The 23,588-nt window shown below is 39.8% G+C and overlaps 1 protein-coding gene across 8 annotated transcripts in view; it reads left to right on the top strand.

The window, feature by feature from the left end:
- Positions 1–23,588, top strand: part of FHIT (fragile histidine triad diadenosine triphosphatase) — a 1,426,527-nt gene that overhangs the window by 1,389,751 nt on the left and 13,188 nt on the right. For all 8 annotated transcript variants that reach the window (XM_047850991.1, XM_047850990.1, XM_047850994.1 and 5 more), the window contains one exon: positions 6,902–7,011. In XM_047850991.1, coding sequence (XP_047706947.1) covers positions 6,902–7,003 — 102 coding nt within the window. In that variant the 3' untranslated portion in view covers positions 7,004–7,011. The remainder of the gene's footprint in view (positions 1–6,901; positions 7,012–23,588) is intronic.

The raw sequence follows: 23,588 nt of genomic DNA, 5'->3' as shown, positions 1-23,588 counted from the left end.
ATTCCCATTTCCCAGCCATCCCCACAGGCTGCAAATTATCTGCCATGTCCCTTACTTTTCTAGTCAGTGACTCAACCAAGATCCCTTTTCCCTCGATGCTGTGCACTTCCGTTCCCTCTGCATGAAATACCTTTTTTCCCTGCTCTCGATTCATGGCTTTCTAGACATTGTTAGCATCTCAGCTTCTCCATCATTTCTTCAGTGAGGCCTTTCCCCCCATAACCCCTCCCCCACCATTCTACCATCCCCACACATCACAATTCATTGGTTGCTCTTCAGAGCTCTCATCATTTTAAACTATTTTGACTTTCAATGTCTGTCCAAAAAGAAAAAAAAAAATTCTGAAGCCTCCTTTGATTTAGCCCAATAGAAACAACTACATCCACATCCTAGAAGGCCCATGATGTAGCCTCATACTTGCAGTGACTTTCCTCACCTCAGCTATACTTCCCACCTCTGGACCATCTTTCAAGGTTAATGCTGTGCTTAATCCTCTATTTCTGACATTGTTTTACTTCATCTATTTTCTCACTCGACTCTTTACCTTAAATAAATTTAGTTTAAAAGGAAATTTGAGATGACATCATAAATGGGAGATAACCCTCAAAATCAATATGATGTAAACAAAACAATCTTATTACATTCTAGCTAGAGTCTGGATGGCTCCTCTCTTTCTGTTAGAGGTCATGCTGGTACCATAGTAAGGACATGCTAGTACTAAGACTTTTGATTAATCAGATTGAAAATGGAGTAACTTTCTTTTAGCAGGATTCAAAGCTGTTTGTGGCTTTGAATCATAGACTGGAGGCCATCTTCTGGGCCAATGAGATATCTTTCCCATCTTTTTTTTTTTTTAATGTTTATTTACTTTTGAGAAAGAGATAGTGGCGGGGAGGGGCATGGAGAGCGGGAGATAGAGAATCTGAAGCAGTCTCCACACCGTCAGCGCAAAGCCCGATGCAGGTCTCGAACCCATGAACTATGAGATCATGACCTGAGCCGAAGTCAGATGCTCAACTGACTGAGCCACCCAGGCACCCCATGTCTTCCCCATCTTTAAACAATGGAATGTTAAGGCTTCTCAAAATGGCAACTAAATTTCAGTTCTCTGACCACTCTGAGAGAAGTTCAGGCTTATGAGGAAAGCTAAGTCAGAACTCCTCAGGAAAGAGGGGTGCCAGCAGTTGAGGAAGCTAGCCATGGCATGAGTTGCAGTAGAGCTGGCATGCACCTCATGTGTTTGCTAAAGCCATTCCCACTGCCCAGAAATCACATGCTTTAAGCCCAGTGGAAATCCTGATTTTTTAAGTCAACCAAAGGCCCCACCTGGCAAGAATTACTCTCTTCCTCAGATATTCTGAGAACACTGTGATGGAACTTCTAGCCCAGTTCTTATACCAGACTGACTTATATTACATATGTATAAATCTGTCTGCCCTTTGAGGTGGTAAGACCCCTGGAGGCACAGATTGTGGCTTATACATTTTGACAGTTCCCATAATGCCTAGAACAGTGCCTGAAATATATCATGTGCTCAACAAAGGCTTGTTGGCTATATTGAAAATAGAGGCAGAGAATTAGTTCTAAAAGAAAATTATGGATTTACTTCCGTGTTCATTGATATCATTTCCTTTTCAAGACTATATAAACACCTGTCTGAATAGAACCATCAACCCGTAAGAAATAGTTTAAGCTTCCTGCTCTTTATGTTGTTTTAGAAAATAACAATGAAATATATTAACGTACTCTATAACAACACTCAAGTTTATATTCAGCACTTGCTTCTTTAAGAAGTGGTATTAAATCGTTTCCCCCCACCTTCCCCAGCCTTTGAAGACAACTTGGCATTTTATTACAGGTTAGTTCCAAATCCTGAAAAACATTTAAATTATTGTGAATCATTCTTCCTACTGTATTCCATTACAGAGCTATAAAAAAGTCAATAGCCAAGGCAGTTTGAGCATTACATCAGGGAATTGATCTTTACCTCACATACCTTGTGATAGCACGCTCAATGCCCAGGAAGGAGCAGAATGTCAAAATTGACACATATCACTACTTCAGTTAGAAATCCTGTTAACACTACCTTCTCCAAAATCATTTCAGGCAGATAAAGTGAAATGACTGCAGATACATTTTTTTTAATCTCTTTTCAAACTTATATGGAAATAGAATGCTCTTCTAAGAGCCATCACAGACTTCACTCTGTTGAGTGAATAAAGATTTTTTGGCTCAAATTTTTTTGCAAACTTTCTAACTCTGGTGAGCACTTTCCCCTAAAGAACCAAGTGCCTGTGAAAACAGTGTCAACTGTTCAACAGTTTCACTGTTGCCTAGAGAGGAGGTAAGGAATGTGCTGTGGTGTTGAGCACTGTCATGGCCATTTAACTTGTGTGATATGATTACCAGGAGGAAAGACGGAGCACTGTAGTGCATTGAACCCCAGACACAGTCAACAGGAAGTAGCACCGTTCCTTCATGTACGACTAACAAAGAAAAACACTGCCAATTAAATTATGACACACCGTCGATTGTGGAGCACACTTTGATTTCAGAGATGTGAAAATGTGGAAAAGTGTGCGCCTGAGAACCACTGAGCTGTGAGGTTTAAAGAGTACTCTTCATTTCATCCAATACTAAGCCTTAGAGTAAACAAAATGCTAGCTTTGATTTTGGTCTTCCTTTGGACAGCCTGTGTCTTTTCCTGGATTCATAGCAAGGCAGGTGTGGGAACAACCCAAATGTGAGCCAAGCACTTTCAGTGTTTAGGTTTTTCTTTTTCAAAGGGGGTCCCCCAGGCTGAGTTACCAGATAAAATATAAGGAGAAGACCATTTAAGTTTGAATTTTAGATAAATAAGTAATACTTTTTAGTAAGAATATGTCCCAAATATCACATGAGACGTACAGGACACTCAGTTAATTTGATTTAGTATTTTTATTTGCTAACTCTGGCAGCCCTGATTTCAGGGTAATTTTGACTGCATTTGATCATTACCAAATGCTTTTATTCTAAGACCTTGACCTTGACCTGTGAGGAGCCTCCATTGATACCTTTTTTACTCTTAACAACCTGGAGAGTTAGGGATTATTATAGGTCATTTTAAAGCTGCAGGAGCTAAATTTTCTCCTCAGACTTCAGTGCCTCACTAGAGTCGTTGGTTTGAGCCATACGAATTCTGACCATAGCTCTTAATCCTTTTGGTGTATTTAAGGTCCAAAAAGACACACGTCATTGGGGAACCATGAAGACAGGAAAGGCAAGTTTACTCCTGGACAAAACCTCTCTGTCCCCACTGTGATGGGGATGGTGTATCCAGCCTGATAGTAGTAATAATAGCAGCAGCAAACACTAAGTACCACTTATTACTACTAAGTGCCAAGTACATCTACTCAAAACTCTTACTGCTCCCTTTTTACAGTGGGGGGAAACTTAGGCACAAAGAGGTTAAGGAGCTTGCCCTCTCATTGTCAAAGTCTGAGCCTAACCTTATCTTCTTGGAGAGATGTTGCTAGATGTTCCTTAGATAAGCCCTTCTCCCCTGTCACTCTGTATCCTAGCACTCTGTTTCTTTACCAAGCTGAAACTCAAAAGCCTTTCAAAGCAGGTCAGGCCCTCCCAGCAGCAGCCCTCCCATTTGGAAATGCGTCCTCCTTATTTGTAATAAATCATTTGGTGCCTATTCTCCCTACCTGGGTACCCTTCATATGGGCAGCAAAAGGGTCTGTTCCATTTGTAAATCCCACCCTGCCCCCACCATTTATAATTAACCATTTGGTGCCTATTCTGAGTATCCCATAATGACAATAAATGGGTCTGTTTCAGTGTTCTAGTGCCAGGGCCAGCCCTTAGCATTGTGGGGACAGAATAAATACCATGTGCATTAGTAAGCAGTCAGTGCCTTTCCCTGTGGACAGCCTAAATTAATCTGGAAGGTTCATCTGAAGTTCTCCCCTCCCCCAATAAAGCTTCCTTCTGGCATGTAATGCCTTCTGCATAAACCACTGTTTGAGGTCACTAGAGCTTACCTCTGCCAGCCTGCAATGGCTTGCAGCCACCAGGTTCCTGGGCTGCCTCAGGAAGGAAGAAATGTACCCCAAACTACACCACGTTTAATTTCTAAGTCACCTGGGTGCCTCTTTGAAGACGCAGGTCTTGCTCATCAGGATCATTCCTGGACTCCCTATTTCTGTAGAGAAGAAAAGCAGTTGTAAAACAGGGTTTGCAAACAACAGCCTCTCTTCTATTGACAGGGTGACAAGCAATGGTCTTAAAGGGAAATGTATTATTTCTCTATGTGCATGGGCTCTATCTATACACATACATATTTCTCCCAAATGCCTTGCTTCTCAAGGAGTAAGTGCACCTCAGAATTAACTGAGAAGTTTGAAAAAGTCCCCAAACCCAGGCTGTCCCCAAACAAATTAAATCAGAATCCCTGGGTGGACCCAGGCAATAGTGTTTTTTAAAGTTCCCCAGGTTAGGGGCGCCTGGGTGGCGCAGTCGGTTAAGCGTCCGACTTCAGCCAGGTCACGATCTCGCGGTCCGTGAGTTCGAGCCCCGCGTCGGGCTCTGGGCTGATGGCTCAGAGCCTGGAGCCTGTTTCAGATTCTGTGTCTCCCTCTCTCTCTGCCCCTCCCCCGTTCATGCTCTGTCTCTCTCTGTCCCAAAAATAAATAAACGTTGAAAAAAAAAAAAAATAAAGTTCCCCAGGTGAATCCAGTGGGTAGCCAGCACTACTGTTCTAAAGAAAGCAACATTTTTCCATCTGGGGCTTTTAGGAGGGAAATCTCTAAGTTTTAAAAACCATATACAGCAGAGCTTTGCAAATATGATTAGTTTTTGTTTTATTTATTTCTCTACCTCGCATAAACAACTTCGAAGTGTGGGCACAACGTTGCCATCTGTAAGGCATATGACAATAACAGACGGTCTCCTAATAACCAGGGAGGCATTAACGTTCACAGGCTCTAAATTATTTGGATTCATCTGGTATGATCTGTGGTGATGAAGCCACTTAATGCTGGGTTTCTGTGTCTTTTCAATGGCAGCACCAGAAGTGGGAAGGCCATATTTTCTGGGCTGTATATATTGTTCTCTGTCATTCTATTGAATTGTTACAAGATGGATTTATAACAGACCTAAAGCTAGTATCAAAATGAAAATTAGTTCTTGAGTAGAAAAATAGCAATCCTGTTTGACTCGCCTGTAGCGATGGTGTTCTATCTGCCTCTGCGAGGAGGGAAATGACTTCTTAATGTGGTTTTCTTCCACTAAGGAGAATTAAATCTATGTGGCAAAATGTAAAACCAGAGTGCTGGCAGCCAAATTCTGAACAGAAGATCCATGACCCTCATCAACATATTTGTGGCCCAGTTATATGCTAATGAACCTCATTTAGACTCAAACTTACCCCAAGTGGAAATATAGCTCAGCTGGAGAGCCTGGGTATCGTTCCTTCACTGGTTTGCTTTGTGTGTCAAAGTTTGCTCAGAAATACTGGGGAAATTTCTCCATCTGCTCCAAGGGGCCACGTTGGGGGCAATGGGGTCTCTCTGGGTTAGATTTACAGTGATTTTGGCCCAAGATAGCAAACTCCACTATGTTAGTGGAGAGACTTTTTGCTGAGGCAGCAAGATGCTTTTCAAAGGACTGCCTTTTGGCTGGGGAGGGGACTGCGCCTGGTGGGTGGAACTGGCCACTCAGGTGGCAGGCAGCTCCTCTAGGATAGATAAAAAGGCAAAAATTGTTGGGAATAACTCAGCCACTGCCTAGCTGGCTGATCTTTGACAAGCAAATGAACTTCCTCAGAGCTCAATTTCTTCCTTGGTAAAGATGGAGCTAAACAGTGCCTGCCTTGTGTAGGGATTATAGTACAGATTAAATGAAATGGTGCAGGATGAAATAATACACATCAAAGAAACTACCGGTTCATATCATAAATACTGGCCATCATTGGTACTGTTAAAACATTTACCTCAATCTCTTCAAACGACTTACAAAATACTACACTGCACATCCTGTGAATTTATACCTTCAGCATTTTACAATGGATAAAGCCACACACAGGAATAACAAATTCAGTTAATAAAACTGAACTGCAATAGGAGATTAAGGGGGAAAATTGAGCTCTTCTAATGAAGAGCTCTGAGAACATCCTCTCTCTGGTAGAATGGAAATTTTATTTACTCTATATGCAAATCTGAGACATATACAAGATGTTTTTAAAAATAAATATGCGTATTTGAAGAGGATTTTTAAATGATTTAATTGACTTAGATCGATTGTTAATTTCTTGATGTTTTCTAATTTTTTTTAACTGTTTGCCTGCTAAAGCCTCTTTTAATGGATATGCTCTTATTTCTTACTCAGTACTCATGGCTCTTGTACTGTTATCACAGATTTGCTTGGGCTATTTTGCTTCACTGAACAAAACTGCTCTGAGCTCATATAAGAGAGACTAAGCCAAAGAGAATAGTAGGGAAACCATAGGCCACTTGAGGAGAATGATCATGGGTAGGTGTAAAACAGTTTCTTCATTGAATGGTGAGTAAAATACATGAATGATGCCAGCCAAGCATAAGATCAGAGAGTACTGGGGATTACTGTAAATGGGAGGAAGCTCCCCAGTCTGTGACCTCCCACTTACAGCCTCCAGCGGACAAGATAAGGCATCGAACAGGCCACAGCATAGCCTGATCTGGTTATGTTATCACCAAAGCTGGAAATGTGGACACTTACATGACACCTCCCCATTTTCAACTTTTGGCAACCAATACAATTAAAGGACATACACCTTTCAGCCTCTTATTTGCAAATTCTGTTTACCATCCACACAACACTTGTTCAGAGATCCCAAGGACCCATTATTAATAAGCCTATTCCATTGTTTTCTTCAAAGCTCCAGAAACATGACAAAGAGGAAGAGGACTCCCCAACCTTGTGGAGATCTGAAGAGGAAATGGCATCAGAAGCTGCAGCACTAAGGGTCTACTTTCAGTGACTCTGCAGGTAAAGACTGTGCCTTCATCATCACTCACAGCTTCCATGGGGCCTTGGAAGGAGACTCCCTGCCCAGGATGGGGACACATAAAAATAGGTACAGAGGAATTCAAAAGATATAAAAGCCTGAGCGGAAAAAACCCTGACCCTTGAGGCAGGGATTCCTACCTCTGGGTTTCCTCTTCCTCCCTGCCTCCATGTCACCTTCTACATAACTATCAGCTCACTTCCTTCCAGCCACCTTCCCCTAGCCCACCTGAGTCACCATCCTGCCCTTCATCCATCCAGTTCAATCCTGCCAGGCAGCCCAAGATCTTTTGTAATGCATACCTGATCCTTTAAAAAGTGAATACCCACTGAGAGCTTTAGTCTCAGATTTCTACATAGGCTGGAAGGGGCTTGTGAGCCAGCTGACTATCTTCTGACCAGATCAGTCTTTCTTCCACTTGGGCCTCTTCTCTTCAGCTGCTATTTGGTAAATTGCTTTTGTAAATTCCCTTTAGTTTTGGCTGCTGGGAAGCTCAAGGCCACAGGAAAAGAGCAGACATGATAGAATTATCTCTTTGCATTAATGATGTTGAACTGTTGAGAGATGACAGATTTAAGATTCTGGTGGAAAGCTGTAGCCAGTTTCCTTTTTTAAAATGCATATCTGCACCGGGGCGCCTGGGTGGCTCAGTCGGTTGGGCGGCCGACTTCGGCTCAGGTCATGATCTCATGGTCCGCAAGTTCGAGCCCCACATCGGGCTCTGTGCTGACAGCTCAGAGCCTGGAGCCCGCTTCAGATTCTGTGTCTCCCTCTCTCTCTGGCCCTCCCCTGTTCATGCTCTGTGTCTCTCTGTCTCAAAAATAAATAAACATTAAAAAAATTAAAAAAAAATGCATATCTGCACCAAATATTTATAGAATATCCAGGAGCTTATGGATCTTCTGAAATGTACTAATAAATGGGGTTGCCATGAAATATTGGGGCATCCCTAGACTAAAAAACACCACCTATATTTTATCTGTCAACCCTGTTAAAAACAAAACAAAACAAACAAAACTCCTTCCATGGTCCTCAGATAAAGTGTCTCTCTCCTAAATAGTTTTTTTCCTTTTGGGAATTGTCTGCTTCATCCGGTCTTGTGTTTATACTATAAGCTGTTGAAGTAGATCAGACACAAATTAAAAACACAATTAGTGAATACTGGTAGCAACAGAATTATATAAAATTATATCCACTGCTTAGTGGTCATGATTTTTAGGTAGAAAACATGTTCATTGTATTCCATTTTCCCTTTGAAATAGGAGTCTTTTATAGTTAGTTTTTAGTATTCGTGCATTTCTTGGGCATTCTTTCCTCTGCCTCCTTTTTAAAGTATTCCAATTACTTGAAGACCAAGTATCAACTAGATCTCCCCCATTATTGTTCATGCATGTCCTAGTGCTCAGGCACTTGCATTCTAGAACACTTACTTCATTGGAGAATGAAACTGGAGAATGTCACTGGCTTGTCAGCTGTATTCCATTCAATTGCCTGAAGGGATATAGTGTAGTGCTAGCAAAAGCTGTCTTTGATCATTTATTTCTAAACTTTTCTACTGTTCACCTTCTCATTTCTTCCTTCTTCCCTTCTTCCTTCCTTCCTTCCTCTGGATCAAGCCAGTCTACCTAAGAACACAGACCCATAGGCATGGCTGCAGATCTCCTTCTGTTCCTCTTCTGAAAGCCAGTGTGTCATTGTGGGATGTCCCATTCAAATGGGGTTGCTGTTCTTCAGACTCAACTTACTAAGCTGATCTTTTCTTTTTTCTTCCAGTTTCTTGTGTAATAGGGACTTCCAGATCAAGGCAAGAAAGCTCTAGACTTTTCCTGAGGCTTGCTGAATTGTAGGACTCTGTGTTAGAATGCATTTTCTAGACATTTTAAGAGGATTTAAACTTACTACCCAAGTTTCCTGTATACTTTGCCTCACCAGTTTTTGCTTCTGTCATGCCTTGAGGCCTAACATCTCCTGTCTTCTGGGTGAATCAACTTGCCTTGGAAGTCTTGCCAGAAAGACATTCATCCCAGCTTGCTGTACAAACTATTGCCACAATGCCTGTGGGTTTTTTAAATTAATTAGCATTAATATCTCTCTTTAAAGGCCTTTGGTTACAGACCAAACAAATCACCTTCAGTTTTCTCAGCCATCAGAGGTAGGAACAGAGAAAAGGAGCGATGATGATGTGGGTTGCCAAATGCTCAACTAGTAACTTGGAGGCTAGGGACTTAAGCATAGGGTCCTAAGATTTCACCAAGAGCACCATCATCTCCTGCAATATAAAGGGATAATATATATTTCCCCTTAGAGGCAAAGGTTTGATACCCACTCTCCTTCCTTTTCAAAATGCATCTGCATACCAAATGTTTATGTAATGTTAAGGGATTCATAGAACTTCTGAAATTTCATTAATAAATAGGGCTGTCATGCAATATTTGAATATACCTAGACCTAAAAAAAGTATTCATTGTTTATGTGAAATTCAGATAAGCTTGACCTCTCCAAGGTTTCCCCATTACACCCTCAGCAGCAAGTCGGTCTTAGGCAGAGCCAGTATGAAGACACTCATGTTGCTTACCTGGGAAGACTGCACAATTCACAACACGCACAAAGGCAGGTAGGCTAGGGTTCAGCCCTGGAAAGGATAATAGTAGCCAACATTTCCAAGTTTCTAAGATACAGGTTCTATTATCCCATCTTGCAGATAATAAGAAAACTGAATCTCAATGATGTTAAGTGTTATTACAAGGTAAATAGTTCTAAGTGACAGAGTTGAGATAGAACCCAGACACTCAAACCCCAAAGACCATTCTCTTAGTCTCCGGACTGCCTATCTTGCTAAAAGAACTCACTTTCCCAGCCAACACAGCCCCTGCATTCCAACTCTCCTTGCTTGCAAGTTTTTCCAGACTGAACTAATTCTTATCTAGGCACCTGTCCTCTTCACTCCACCATGTGACCAAGTACCTAAGTAATATGACCTTGGGCAAATACAGTGTTTCCCAAATCTCTCTCATTCCTATGTCATCATGCCTCTCTCTCTTTCTTTCTCTCTCTCTCTGTACCAGGGTATTGTTTACTCATTATTTACCTGGTTCACTTTTAAACGTTCTATGTTAACGTCAATGAAAAACAAGTATTATTTGCAATTAGAAATTAAGCATAAAAATAAATATGAAAGAAAAACAATGCTGATGAATTCCAGCTTGGCATAGTTGCTTGCCTATAGACATTGGGAGTGAGATTCATTCTCTTTGCTAAAAAGAGAGGCTAGCCATTGTTACAGAGGCATTCCATTCCAGAACTGAACAAAGACTCTCTATTTGACTTATTTAAAAGGATTAAAAGGGAATAACTTATTAATAGTGAGATTCAGTGAAGATCATCTAAAATTATCATAAACAGACAAATGATACCTGTCTTTGGAAGACAGCAATGGAGGTCAGAATTCAAACCCAGAGCAAGCTGACTCCAGACCTGTAGCAATCCCCCTAAGTTAGTGCTCCCCATGTCTCTCACCAGGTATGTGGAGAAGATAAGGCACCTGGGGGGAACCAGAGTCAGCTTCCCTAGGGATAAGAGCCCAGTCTCTTGTATTTGGCTGGAGGACACTGGGCAGCAAGCCCCACATCATGCCCTACTGCTCCTGACAGGCATGCTTAGTCTCTAGGCTGATGGGATCTATCTGAAATCACTGCTTCTCCTGGAAGACCAACTCCTAGGGCTTGGCCTTCACACTGTGTTTGCCATTAGTCTATCTTAAAAACCGGTGTGCAAACCTGTACCCAGAGATGCCCAATATGGGGAAGGGACTATAATAGACAACAACAAAACAAAACCAAAAACAACAACAACAAAAAAACAAAAAACCTACTCTCTCCTGAATGTTTGGTGTGGAAATACTAGCAACCTCTCAGTAAGTAGAAACCCCTGTTTTGTATCTTCTTTACGTATAAACCCCCATTAATCCCCAAGCATGACAAGACTGCCATAGGACCACAGAGATAAACATCCTCAAACTATGAACTCTTTACTCAGCCTCTTGAAGCCATCAGGGCATCAACATTCGCTTAGATGTATAGAATTCTCTTGATCTTCCCATGTAATCCTGCAGGATATTTTGGTGTTTTGACTACTCTCTGTATCCTTTTCCTAGCAGAAAATGACTTTAAATTGCAATTTCTTAAGCAATAGTGAAAAACAGACATTGCCTTCATCAGGCACGGCAGAGACAAGAGCCCAAGTGTTGCTGAATGAAGCTCCTCCACCTGACAGATCCCTGATGAGGGTGGGAATCCCTTGGTTCTAGGAATTCAACATCTGCCTTCTGCTTAGGTGAATTTGTGCAGTGGCTCCCCACATACTGGGCTGAGTTCCGAGATGGGGCTTTGTGATGGCTCTTTTGGTCTGTGTTCTGAATCACATCAGATTACAGTGCATCCATATCCCTTATCTAACTGCATCTTTCCTGGAACATAATAATTCTTTACATAGGTGTTTCATACCTGGGTGTGCTGCCTTTATACACCCGTGTTGAGCTTCCTACTTAATTGTAAAGCAATGCCATGTATCCTAGTGAGGGAAGGCTCCCACCCCATGTTAGAACTGAGTGGGCTAGTTGCTTGTAAAGTCTGCAAGCATCACCCCTAACTCTGATAGGAAGAGCAGAGAAGGTTTCCACACCCTGTTGTGTCAGCAAAGTTCATTTGTAATTCATCAAACTCTCCTCTGTGCATGCTGTTATTTTATAGATAATTGGTTGCCTCTCATTACTCATAACAGAGCCATGCAATTTCAAAGCAACTGAGTCAGCCCAAAACAGCATTATTAGTAGTTACAGATATACTGTCGAGGCAAAATTTTGACACTGGCATTTTTGAAAAATCACCATAATTCCAGCCACTGGACCACACTTATATCATAATCATGGACAATCAAGGTGGACGAGAAAGGACAGGTTTGCTTATTTAGCACCTGTTCTGGTCACTGAATCGTGCCTTTTAAAACATACCCCACCAGTTTGGACAAATTCTCATCCTTCTCAGAGAGGGTCTGCTCTCAGCCTAGCAACCTCTGATGAGAAAGGCCAGAAAGTCGATCATAGTATTCTCATGTTTTCTCAGGAGAGAGGAGGGTTTTAATGTCAGCTCCTTGGCAGTTCAATCCTAAACCTACCAGGCAATCCCCATGTGGAGGTATGATTAGGACTGATGAATGTGTTTACCAACACTCATTGCCAAATTAATACAATCAAAATTTTTCTTTACCATGGAAGTACAAGAGAAGATTCTTTAAGGCTAATGACACTTTAGTATATTCAAAGCTCTTTATAAAAAAAAAAGTCATCATTTTAAACACAGCTGGAAAAGAGATTTTAGTTTGGTTTTTCTTCTTCTGCACTTCATGTTTCTAGAGGATTGTGCTGCCTCTCCTCTTATTCTGTGAAGACTACCTTTATAGAACCAGATTTCAGTAGTAAGGAATTAAAGACTCTATGTTTTGGATTAAATATAAATCAAGTCACTATGGTCAAAATAGTGAATGAGAAACCATAGATTTATAGCAATTTTAGAAATAATCAAACCTGATGTCCTATTAAGTGGTTTATTTTGCCACAGCCCAAAAAGATGACCATCTAGTTATACTTGAAAAACTTCCCTTTATACAAATTCTGAGACAGTCTATACCCCATGGCTTCAAAATGGGTTTTAGCTTTAGATTATTTTTGTAATATTTTACCAAGATCCAGCTGTCTCTTACATGTGGCCAATAGTTCAGGCAAAATATTTCTACAGGCCATTGATGACTAAAGTATCTACAGAACTCTTCCACTGAGATTTAGTTCAAGTGATAGTAAAAATGACTCATGTCCCATGGTTAATTGCTAACCCTTGAATGACATGAACCCTCAGCACAGAGTTCTTTTCAGAAAAGTGTAATCCAAATGCCAATAATAACTTTGCTTTAGTTGCATCTTGGAAAATGATAATAGAACAAAGCCCATCATCATCACCATCCCCAGGATCCGCATCTCCAGAAATGGATAATGTATCACACATCAATATGCATGCTCTTGCAAAAACTTTCCAAAATTTTTACCGATTCCCAAGACTTGTTTTTTTTTTTCTTTTTCCTTTCAATGCTTGATTCTCTTTATGTGGTGTTCTCTTTTCACTTTTCTCATTTTGTCTTTGTCTCTGCCAGAAAGGAGGAGGGTAGAAAAAGAATCTCCTAGAGGTTGTGGGAGGTTAATATGAAGGAAGGCTCTAAACATTCATATTAGTAATCTTCAACCTATCATTTTGTCATAACTAATGTTTATACAGTTCATTCCATTCTTTCCCTAACATGTCCCTAAGCCACCTCTTACATAATAAGTCCTCCATTATTTTGACATTCCAGGCATCTATCAAGTTAAGTGCTCAACCAATGAGGGCACACTAGAAAAGGCAGTTCTAAATTGTGCTCCTTTTGGTGTTAACAGTTTTCCAAAAGACACTGCAGTATGTTTTTTTTTTATTTTTTTAATGTTTCATTTATTTTTGAGAGCGACAGAGACAGAGAACAAACAGGGGAAGGGCAGAGAGAGAGGGAGATACAGAATCCAAGAAGCAGGCTCCAGGCTCAGAGCTGTCAGCACAGAGCCTGACATGGGGCTCGAACTTGTGAACCACGAGATCATGATCTGGGCGGAAGTCAGATGCTTAACTGACTGAGCCACCCAGGTGCCCCAGTATGGTTTATTCCTTCTAACTTATCCTAAGTGATGAGCAATGGAGACTATATCTTCTTTATTAAAGTAAAATCCAAAAACAGTGGAGGGAAGAAAGGAGAGGAGCTAAGGAAACAACATGTACAGAATTAAAATATCCCATTAGGCCCACTTGTCTCAATAGTGTTGGTAAAACTAGACCCTCAGCCCAATTGTCTGTAATGTGCCCCTTCTTTTTCCTCTTCCGTCATTTAATGGTAAATAAGGAAAGACAGTGCTATGGAAGCCATATTGGGAGCTCTCCTACACTTTCTTGTGGCCAGATCATTTAGGGGATAGATACCTGCCATCCATGCCATGCCCTTCCCAGACCCCAATGCACTGACCTATTACCATTTTGCAACCCTGTCACTAGGCAAATCTTGTTTCCCCTACTAGAGCCCCCCATAAATAATCTGGAATCAAGAGAAAGTCAGGTGGCAGATAATGCCTCCCCCTCTAAAGAAAATGCTTGTCTGGAGCTTTACACAGAACTTTCTAAAATGTGCTTTGAAAAGAAAAGACTGGTAAGGTGAAAATTATGTCTCAGCCCCCCTACAAAAAAATAATATATATGTTTTTTTTAGTCACTTGTCCTAAGCACTAGACATGTTCACCACCAAATCAAAGTATAAAAAGACAATTTTCAGTTTCCTAAGAATAATGTATGGATTGTCTGCCATGTTGTTTTTTACTGTCAATAATTTAAGCTCACTCCCTAGGAACATAGTCACTAAACTTACTCTGTGGACTTGGACACATCATTCTATTGTGCCTCACTTTTCCTGTATCCGAATTACTATTGTGGAAAGCACCTTAATTATATCCTAAGGTTTTTCTTAGAATAATGCAAAGTAATGGCTAGGAAATACACTAGCAAAAACAGCTCTAAATTGTGCTCATTCTAGATTTAATACTTCTCTGATGATACAAGAGACATTTCAGTATGTTCCGCTACCTCCAATTTATCACAAATGGTGAGCAGTGGAGACTATGAGTATCCATTACTTGTGCCAATATGTAGATTCATTATTTTCCCTGTGATTTCAATTATACTTTTAAGATGATAAATTATGGAAATGTTCAGGTAATGATAAATTAGTTTAAACAGTAATTAAAGAATACAACCTGTAGGGCAGGATATTTTCAGACCACCAAAAGAGAAAAGAAAAGGTATGACTTCTGCTTTTATTCCTACCATACAAAATAATTTGAATTAAATATCCTACAGTGTTCAACTAGGAAAAAATTGTATAGAATATACACAAACATCTGCTAAAAGATAACAAAGCAGCAAGGGAATATAATAAGGTCAAGATCCAAGAGCAGCTAGAAATCCAGAGAGGAGCCCAGCATTTGGGGCTGCTTTTCTGCTGAGGGTATTTGTGTCTTGGAGAGGCAGATGGGGCTAAAACAATAAAACCTAGGTTTCCAATAGTAGAGCACTTTCTAAATCTCCATACCTGGGTGGGCATGCAAAAATCTGAGAAGGTGATACCGTTCAAAAAAGAGTGACCCAGGGGCACCTGGGTGGCTCAGTCGTTTAGGTGGCTAACTTTGGCCCAGGTCATGATCTCATGGTCTTTGGGTTCGAGCCCCACTTTGGACTCTGTGTTGGAAGCTCAGAGCCTGGAGCCTGCTTCCAATTCTGTGTCTCCCTCTCTCTCTGCCCCTCTCCTGCTTGCTCTCTGTCTCTTTCTCAAATAATAAACATTTAAAAAAAATTTTTTAATAAATAATTAAAAAAAAAAAAGAGTGACCCAGATGTAAGCCAGCCCTGCTACCAGCAGCAGCACAATTTCAAATCATCTGGGCAATCAAGAAAGTTTCAGTCTTGGAAATGTGAGATCCCAACGTGCTAGTCTTATTAAGTTCCTGGCAGAAGCAAAGAAAAAATAATCCCTGGAAGAAAATAGTATCATCCAAGATTTTAAATCATGTCTACATATTATTTTCTTCAAATGCCCAACACATGAATGTACACACACATACCCCATAGCATATTTGGAGACAAGTCAATACAAATAAGATTAGAATCATAGGATACCTAAAATTGGAATGATCAGAAGTAGTCATTAAAATAACTATGTTTAACTTGTTTCTAGAAAGGAAAGATTTTTAAAAACCTTTCCTGAGAGCTGGGATCTATAAGAAAATGAGATGATGTGAAAAAGAACCAAATAGAAATTCTAGAACACAAAAATACAATAACCCCAGGAATGAATTTAGCAGGAAAAGGAAAGTTACTAAATTCTTAAAGATGAGCCATATGAAAATATTCAGCATGAACCAGTAAGAGATGAAGGAAGAGTGGGAAAAAGGATAAGAAAGGTCAGAAGACATAAAATATAATGAGAAAGCCTCATATATATGTATTCACCATTCCAAAACTTCCAGTGGAAGCTATAATTAAAGAGATAATAGCTGTGAATTTTTCAAAACTGGCAAAAGCCACCAATCCAAAATTCAAGAACACACCATACCCCGAGCAGGGGGTTTGGCATCCCTACCTAAGCTTATCATGATAAAACTGCAGAAGGACAAAGAGTGAGTTGTCAGGTTTAATAGTGGGGGTAGGGTAGGAAAACCTTACATTCAAAGGAGTAATAAAGGAAGAGACCAAAGGCAACAAGAGCAAAAAAGAAAATGACAAGACCATGGAATCACATCTTTAAAGAGCTGAAAGAAAATAAGCATCAACCTAGATTTCTATAGCCAGTTAACACGTTCTTTTAGAATAAAAGTGAAATAAACACACTTTCTGACAAGGCTGAGAGAATTTGTCACTGGCAGACTCATCCAAAAGGAATTCTAAAGAAAAAGAAATCAATGGAAGTTAGAAACAATTTTGAACTAAATGAAGAAAACTAAAAATGGTAGATGCAACTAAACGTGTTTAGAGAGTAACTTATGTTAAATTATGACTGCTGTGTCTCGGGGCGCCTGGGTGGCGCAGTCGGTTAAGCGTCCGACTTCAGCCAGGTCACGATCTCGCGGTCTGTGAGTTCGAGCCCCGCGTCGGGCTCTGGGCTGATGGCTCAGAGCCTGGAGCCTGTTTCCGATTCTGTGTCTCCCTCTCTCTCTGACCCTCCCCCGTTCATGCTCTGTCTCTCTCTGTCCCCCAAAAAATAAATAAACGTTGAAAAAAAAAAATTATAAAAATTATGACTGCTGTGCATTTAATGGAAGGAAATAAAAGCTGAAAGTAATATGTTAAACATCTGAATATTGCAGTCATTAAAAAGGAAAAGAGCATATAACTAATAATTTTAGGCCAATAAATTTGAAAATTGGGGTTCAATTTGTAAATTTCTAGAAAAAATACATTTTACCCACACAAAGTAAAAAAGTAAAAAAGTAAAAAAGTTAGTTGAGCGTGAACTTCAGTTCAGGTCATGATCTCACTCATGGTTCATGAGTTCGAGCCCCGTGTCAGGCTCTGTGCTGACAGCTCAGAGCCTGGAGCCTGCTTTGGATTCTGTGTCTCTCTCTGTCTATCTCTCAAAAATAAAGAAATACTAAAAAAAAATTTTTAAACCGAAGTCCAACCTAAATTAGAACGCTTCTCACAATGACAGCATTAGACCCAGATAACTTTACTGCTGAATTCTACTATGCAATTAAGAAACAAGAATCTGAATAAGATTATTATCATCTGTATGACTGTTGGAAAAATTCTGACAGAAAATAAAATGAAAGAGAAGGAAATTCTTGTGCCTCTCAATTTGTTGTAGGAATTGCCTTGCACATGAACGTGACAAGAACATAACATAAAGGAAATCTCCAGACTAATGGCACATGGAAACACACATACCAAAGTCCTAAAATATATCAGAAAGGTAGGCAGATGGTGTGTGTGTGTGTGTGTGTGTGTGAGAGAGAGAGAGAGAGAGAGAGAGAGAATTCACAATCTATGAAAAGGATAATACATTATGACCAATGCAGTGTGCTTTTGCATTAGACTTTCAAGCACTGTCTTTCACCAGACTAATAAAAGCTAGGTGAAAGGATGATCTCAGTAGATGCAGAAAAATATATTAATCACATTCAACATCCAACATAATAAATACAAAAGTTCCAGGACACTAGAACTAGAGGGAATGTGTACTTCAGGATGAAACACTGTAAACTATTTATCTGAGATTGTAAATGAGAATATTCACTATGAGCCCTGTTTTCTCACAATGTACTCAAGGTCCTAGGTAGTACTGTAAGGCAAGAACAATAAACAAAAGATAGAAGGATTATAAAGGAAGGAATAAAACTGTCATTATTTGTAGATAGTTTGATACATGCAGAAAATAGAAATGAATCTACTGAGAAACAACTATAATTAGTGATTAAACTTAACAAGACCTCTTAATATAAGATCAATATATCTAAGCTTTTTTATTTTTAATATGAAATTTATTGTCAAATTGGCTTCCATACAACACCCATGCTCATCCCAACAGGTGCCCTCCTCAATGCCCATCACTCACTTTCCACTCCCCCCAACCCCCCACCCACCCTCAGTTTATTCTCAGTATTTAAGAGTCTCTTATGGTTTGCCTCCTTCCCTCTCTGTAATTTTTCCCCCCTTCTCCTCCCCCCGGTCTTCTGTTGAGTTTCTCAGGATCCAGATATGAGTGAAAACAATATGGTATCTGTCTTTCTCTACCTGACTTATTTCTTTTTTTTTCTTTTTTTCACATTTTGTTTATTTTTGAGAGAGAGAGAAAGAGAGAGAGAGAGCACAAGTAGGGGAAAGGCAGAGAGAGAGGGAGACACAGAATCCCAAGCAGACTCCAGGCACTGAGCTGTCAGCACAGAGCTCGATGTGGGGCTTGAACTCACAGACTGTGAGATCATGACCTGAGCCGAAGTCAGATGCTTAACTGGCTGAGCCACCCACGCGCCCCTCTGCCTGACTTATTTCACTTAGCATAACACTCTCCAGTTCCATCCATGTTGCTACAAAAGGCCAGATTTCATTCTTTCTCATTGCCAAGTAGTATCCCATTGTATATATAAACCACAACTTTCTTTATCCGTTTGTCATTTGATGAACATTTAGGCTCTTTCCACAATCTGGCTATTGTTGAAAGTGCTGCTATTGGGGCGCCTGGGTGGCGCAGTCGGTTAAGCGCCCAACTTCAGCCAGGTCACGATCTCGCGGTCCGTGAGTTCGAGCCCCGCGTCAGGCTCTGGGCTGATGGCTCGGAGCCTGGAGCCTGTTTCCGATTCTGTGTCTCCCTCTCTCTCTGCCCCTCCCCCGTTCATGCTCTGTCTCTCTCTGTCCCAAAAATAAATTAAAAAAAAAAAAAAGTTGAAAGTGCTGCTATAAACATTGCGGTACAAGTGCCCCTATGCATCAGCACTCCTGTATCTCTTGGGTAAATTCCTAGCAGTGCTATTGCTGGGTCATAGGGGAGATCTATTTTTAATTTTTTGAGGAACCTCCACACTGTTTTCCAGAGCAGCTGCACCAGTGTGCATTCTCACCAGCAGTGCAAGAGGGTTCCCGTTTCTCCACATCCTTGCCAGCATCTATAGTCTCCTGATTTGTTCATTTTAGCCACTCCGACGGGCATGAGGTGTTATCTGAGTGTGGTGTTGATTTGTATTTCCCTGATAAGGAGTGACGTTGAGCATCCTTTCATGTGCCTGTTGGCCATCTGGATGTATTCTTTAGAGAAGTGTCTATTCATGTCTTCTGCCCATTTCTTCACTGGATTATTTGTTTTTTGGGTGTGGAGTTTGGTGAGTTCTTTATAGATTTTGGATACCAGCCCTTTGTCCAATATGTCATTTGCACATATCTTTTCCCATTCCATCGGTTGCCTTTTAATTTTGTTGATTGTTTCCTTTGCAGTGCAGAAGCTTTTAATCTTGATGAGGTCTCAATAGTTCATTTTTGCTTTTAATTCCCTTGCCTTTGGAGATGTGTCAAGTAAGAAATTGCTGCGGCTGAGGTCAGAGAGGTTTTTTCCTGCTTTCTCCTCTGGGGTTTTGATGGTTTCCTGTCTCACATTCAGGTCCTTCATCCATTTTGAGTTTATTTTTGTGAATGGTGTGAGAAAGTGGTCTAGTTTCATTCTTCTGCATGTTGCTGTCCAGTTCTCCCAGCACCATTTGTTAAAGAGACTGTCTTTTTTCCATTGGATATTCTTTCCTGCTTTGTCAAAGATTAGTTGGCCATACTTTTGTGGGTCCAATTCTGGAGTTTCTATTCTATTTCATTAGTCTATGTGTCTGCTTTTGTGCTAATACCATGCTGATTATAGCTTTGTAGTAGAGGCTAAAGTCTGGGATTGTGATGCCTCCCACTTTGGTTTTCTTCTTCAATATTACTTTGGCTATTCGGGGTCTTTTGTGGTTCCAAACAAATTTTAGGATTGCTTGTTCTAGCTTTGAGAAGAATGCTGGTGCAATTTTGATTGGTATTGCATTGATATTCTTCCAATCCATGAACATGGAATGTTTTTCCATTTCTTTGTATCTTCTTCAATTTCCTTCATAAGCTTTCTATAGTTTTCAGTATACAGATCTTTTACATCTTTGGTTAGGTTTATTCCTAGGTATTTTATGATTCTTGGTGCAATTGTGAATGGGATCAGTTTCTTTGTCTTTCTGTTCCTTCATTGTTAGTGTATAAGAATGCAACTGATTTCTGTACATTGATTTTGTATCCTGAGACTTTGCTGAATTAATGCATCAGTTCTAGCAGACTTTTGGTGGAGTCTGTTGGGTTTTCCATGTATAGTATCATGTCATCTCCAAAAAGTTAAAGCTTGACTTCATCTTTGCCAATTGTGATGCCTTTGATTTCCTTTTGTTGTCTGATGCTAGAACTTCCAACACTATGTTAAATAACAGTGGTGAGAGTGGATATCCCTGTCGTATTCCTGATCTCAGGGGGGAAGTTCTTGGTTTTTCCCCATTAAGGCTGATATTAGCTGTGGGCTTTTCATAAATGGCTTTTATGATGTTTAAGTATGGTCCTTCTATCCTGACTCTCTCAAGGGTTTTTATTAAGAAAGGATGTTGAATTTTGTCAAATGCTTTTTCTGTATCGATTGACAGGATCATATGGTTCTTATCTTTTCCTTTATTAATGTGATGTATCACATTGATTGATTTGTGAATATTGAACCAGCCCTGCAGCCCAGGAATGAATCCCATTTGATCATGGTGAATAATTCTTTTTATATGCTGTTGAATCTGATTTGCTAGTATCTTGTTGAGAATTTTTACATCCATATTCATCAGGGATATTGGCCTGTAGTTCTTTTTTTCTGGGTCTTTGTCTGGTTTGGGAATCAGAGTAATGCTGGCTTCATAGAATGAGTTCGGAAGTTTTCCTTCCCTTTCTATTTTTTGTAATAGCTTGAGAAGGATAGGTATTATCTCTGCTTTAAGTGTCTGGTAGAATTCCCCAGGGAAGCCATCTGGTCCTGGACTCTTATTTGTTGGGAGATTTTTGATAACTGATTCAATTTCTTTGCTGGTTATGGGTCTGCTCAAATTTTGTATTTCTTCCTGTTTGAGTTTTGGAAGTGTGTGGGTGCTTAGGAATTTGTCCATTTCTTCCAGGTTGTCCAGTTTATTGGCATATAATTTTTCATAGTATTCCCTGATAATTGCTTGTATTTCTGAAAGATTGGTTGTAATAATTCCATTTTCATTCATGATTTTATCTATTTGGGTCATCTCCCTTTCCTTTTTGAGAAGCCTGGCTAGAGGTTTATCAATTTTGTTTATTTTTTCAAAAAACCAACTCTTAGTTTCATTGATCTGCTCTACTGTTTTTTTAGATTCTATATTGTTTATTTCTGCTCTGATCTTTATTATTCTTTTCTTCTGCTGGGTTTGGGGTGTCTTTGCTGTTATTCTATTTCCTTTAGGTATGCTGTTAGATTTTGTATTTGGGATTTTTCTTGTTTCTTGAGATAGGCCTGGATTGCAATGTATTTTCCTCTCAGGACTGCCTTCGCTGCATCCTGAAGCGTTTGGATTGTTGTATTTTCATTTTCATTTGTTTCCGTATATTTTTACATTTCTTCTCTAATTGCCTGGTTGACCCACTCATTCTTTAGTAGGATGTTCTTTAACCTCCATGCTTTTGGAGGTTTTCCAGACTTTTTCCTGTAGTTGATTTCAAGTTACATAGCATTGTGGTCTGAAAGTGTGCATGGTACAATCTCAATTCTTGTATACTTATGAAGGGCTGTTTTGTGACCCAGTATATGATCTATCTTGGAGAATGTTCCATGTGCACTCAAGAAGAAAGTATATTCTGTTGCTTTGGGATGCAGAGTTCTAAATTTATTTGTCAAGTTCATCTGATCCAATTTATCATTCAGGGCCCTTGTTTCTTTATTCTCTGTCTAGATGTTCTATCCATTGCTATAAGTGGAGTATTAAAGTCTCCTGCAATCACCACATTCTTATCAATACTGTTGCTTATATTTGTGATTGTTTTATATACTTGGTGGCTACCGAATTCGATGCATAGACATTTATAATTGTTAGCTCTTCCTGATGGATAGACCCTGTAATTATTATATAATGCCCTTCTTCATCTCTTGTTACATCCTTTAATTTAAAGTCTAGTTTGTCCGATATAAGTATGGCTACTCCAGCTTTCTTTTGACTTCCAGTAGCATGATAGATAGTTCTCCATCCCCTCACTTTCAATCTGAATGTGTCCTCAGATCTAAAATGATAAAATGAGTCTCTTGTAGACAGCAAATAGATGGGTCTTGTTTTGTTTTGTTTTGTTTTTTATCCATTCTGATACCCTATGTCTTTTGGTTGGAGCATTTAGTCCATTAACCTTCAGTGTCATTATTGAAAGATACGGGTTTAGAGTCATTGTGATGTCTGTAGGCTTCATGCTTGTAGTGATGTCTCTTGTATTTTGTGGTCCTTGCAACATTTCACTCACAGAATCCCCCTTAGGATCTCTTTTAGGGCTGGTTTAGTGGTGATGAATTCCTTCAGTTTTTATTTGGGAAAACCTTTATCTCTCCTTCTATTCTGAATGATAGACTTGTTGGGTAGAGGATTCTTGGCTGCATATTTTTTTTGTTCATCACATTGAAGATTTACTGCCATTCCTTTCTGGCCTGCCAAGTTTCAGTAGATAGGTCTGCTATTACCTTTATGTGTCTACCTTTGTATGTTAGGGCCCACTTATCCCTAGCTACTTTCAGAATTCTGTCTTTATCCTTGTATTTTGCCAGTTTCACCATGATATGTCGTGCTGAATATCAATTCAAGTTATGTCTGAAAGGAGTTCTCTGTGCCTCTTGGGTTTCAATGCCTGTTTCCTTCCCCAGATCAGGGAAGTTCTCAGCTATGATTTGTTCAAGTGCACCTTCAGCCCCTTTCTCTCTCTTCCTCTTCTGGAATTCCTATGATATGGATATGGTTCCATTGGATTGCACCACTTAGATCTCTAATTCTCCCCTCAAACTCCTGGATATTTTTATCTCTCTTTTTCTCAGCTTCCTCTTTTTCCATAATTTTATCTTCTAATTCACCTATTCTCTCCTCTGCGTCTTCAATCCATGCTGTGGCCACTTCCATTTTATTTTGCACCTCATTTATAGCATTTTTTAAATTCATCATGACTCTTTTTTAGTCCCTTGATCTCTGTAGCAATAGATTCTCTGCTGTCCTCTATGCTTTTTTCAAGCCCAGCGATTAATTTTGTGACTATTATTCTAAATTCTTGTTCTGTTATATTGTTTAAATCGGTTTTGATCAGTTAGTTATGTGTCACTACTTCCTGGAATTTTTTTGAGGATAATTCTTTCATTTCAT

The sequence above is a fragment of the Prionailurus viverrinus genome, chromosome A2 (genome assembly GCF_022837055.1).
Source record: "Prionailurus viverrinus isolate Anna chromosome A2, UM_Priviv_1.0, whole genome shotgun sequence".
NCBI classification, from domain to species: Eukaryota; Metazoa; Chordata; class Mammalia; order Carnivora; family Felidae; genus Prionailurus; species Prionailurus viverrinus.
This window is presented reverse-complemented; position numbering and strand designations above follow the sequence as displayed.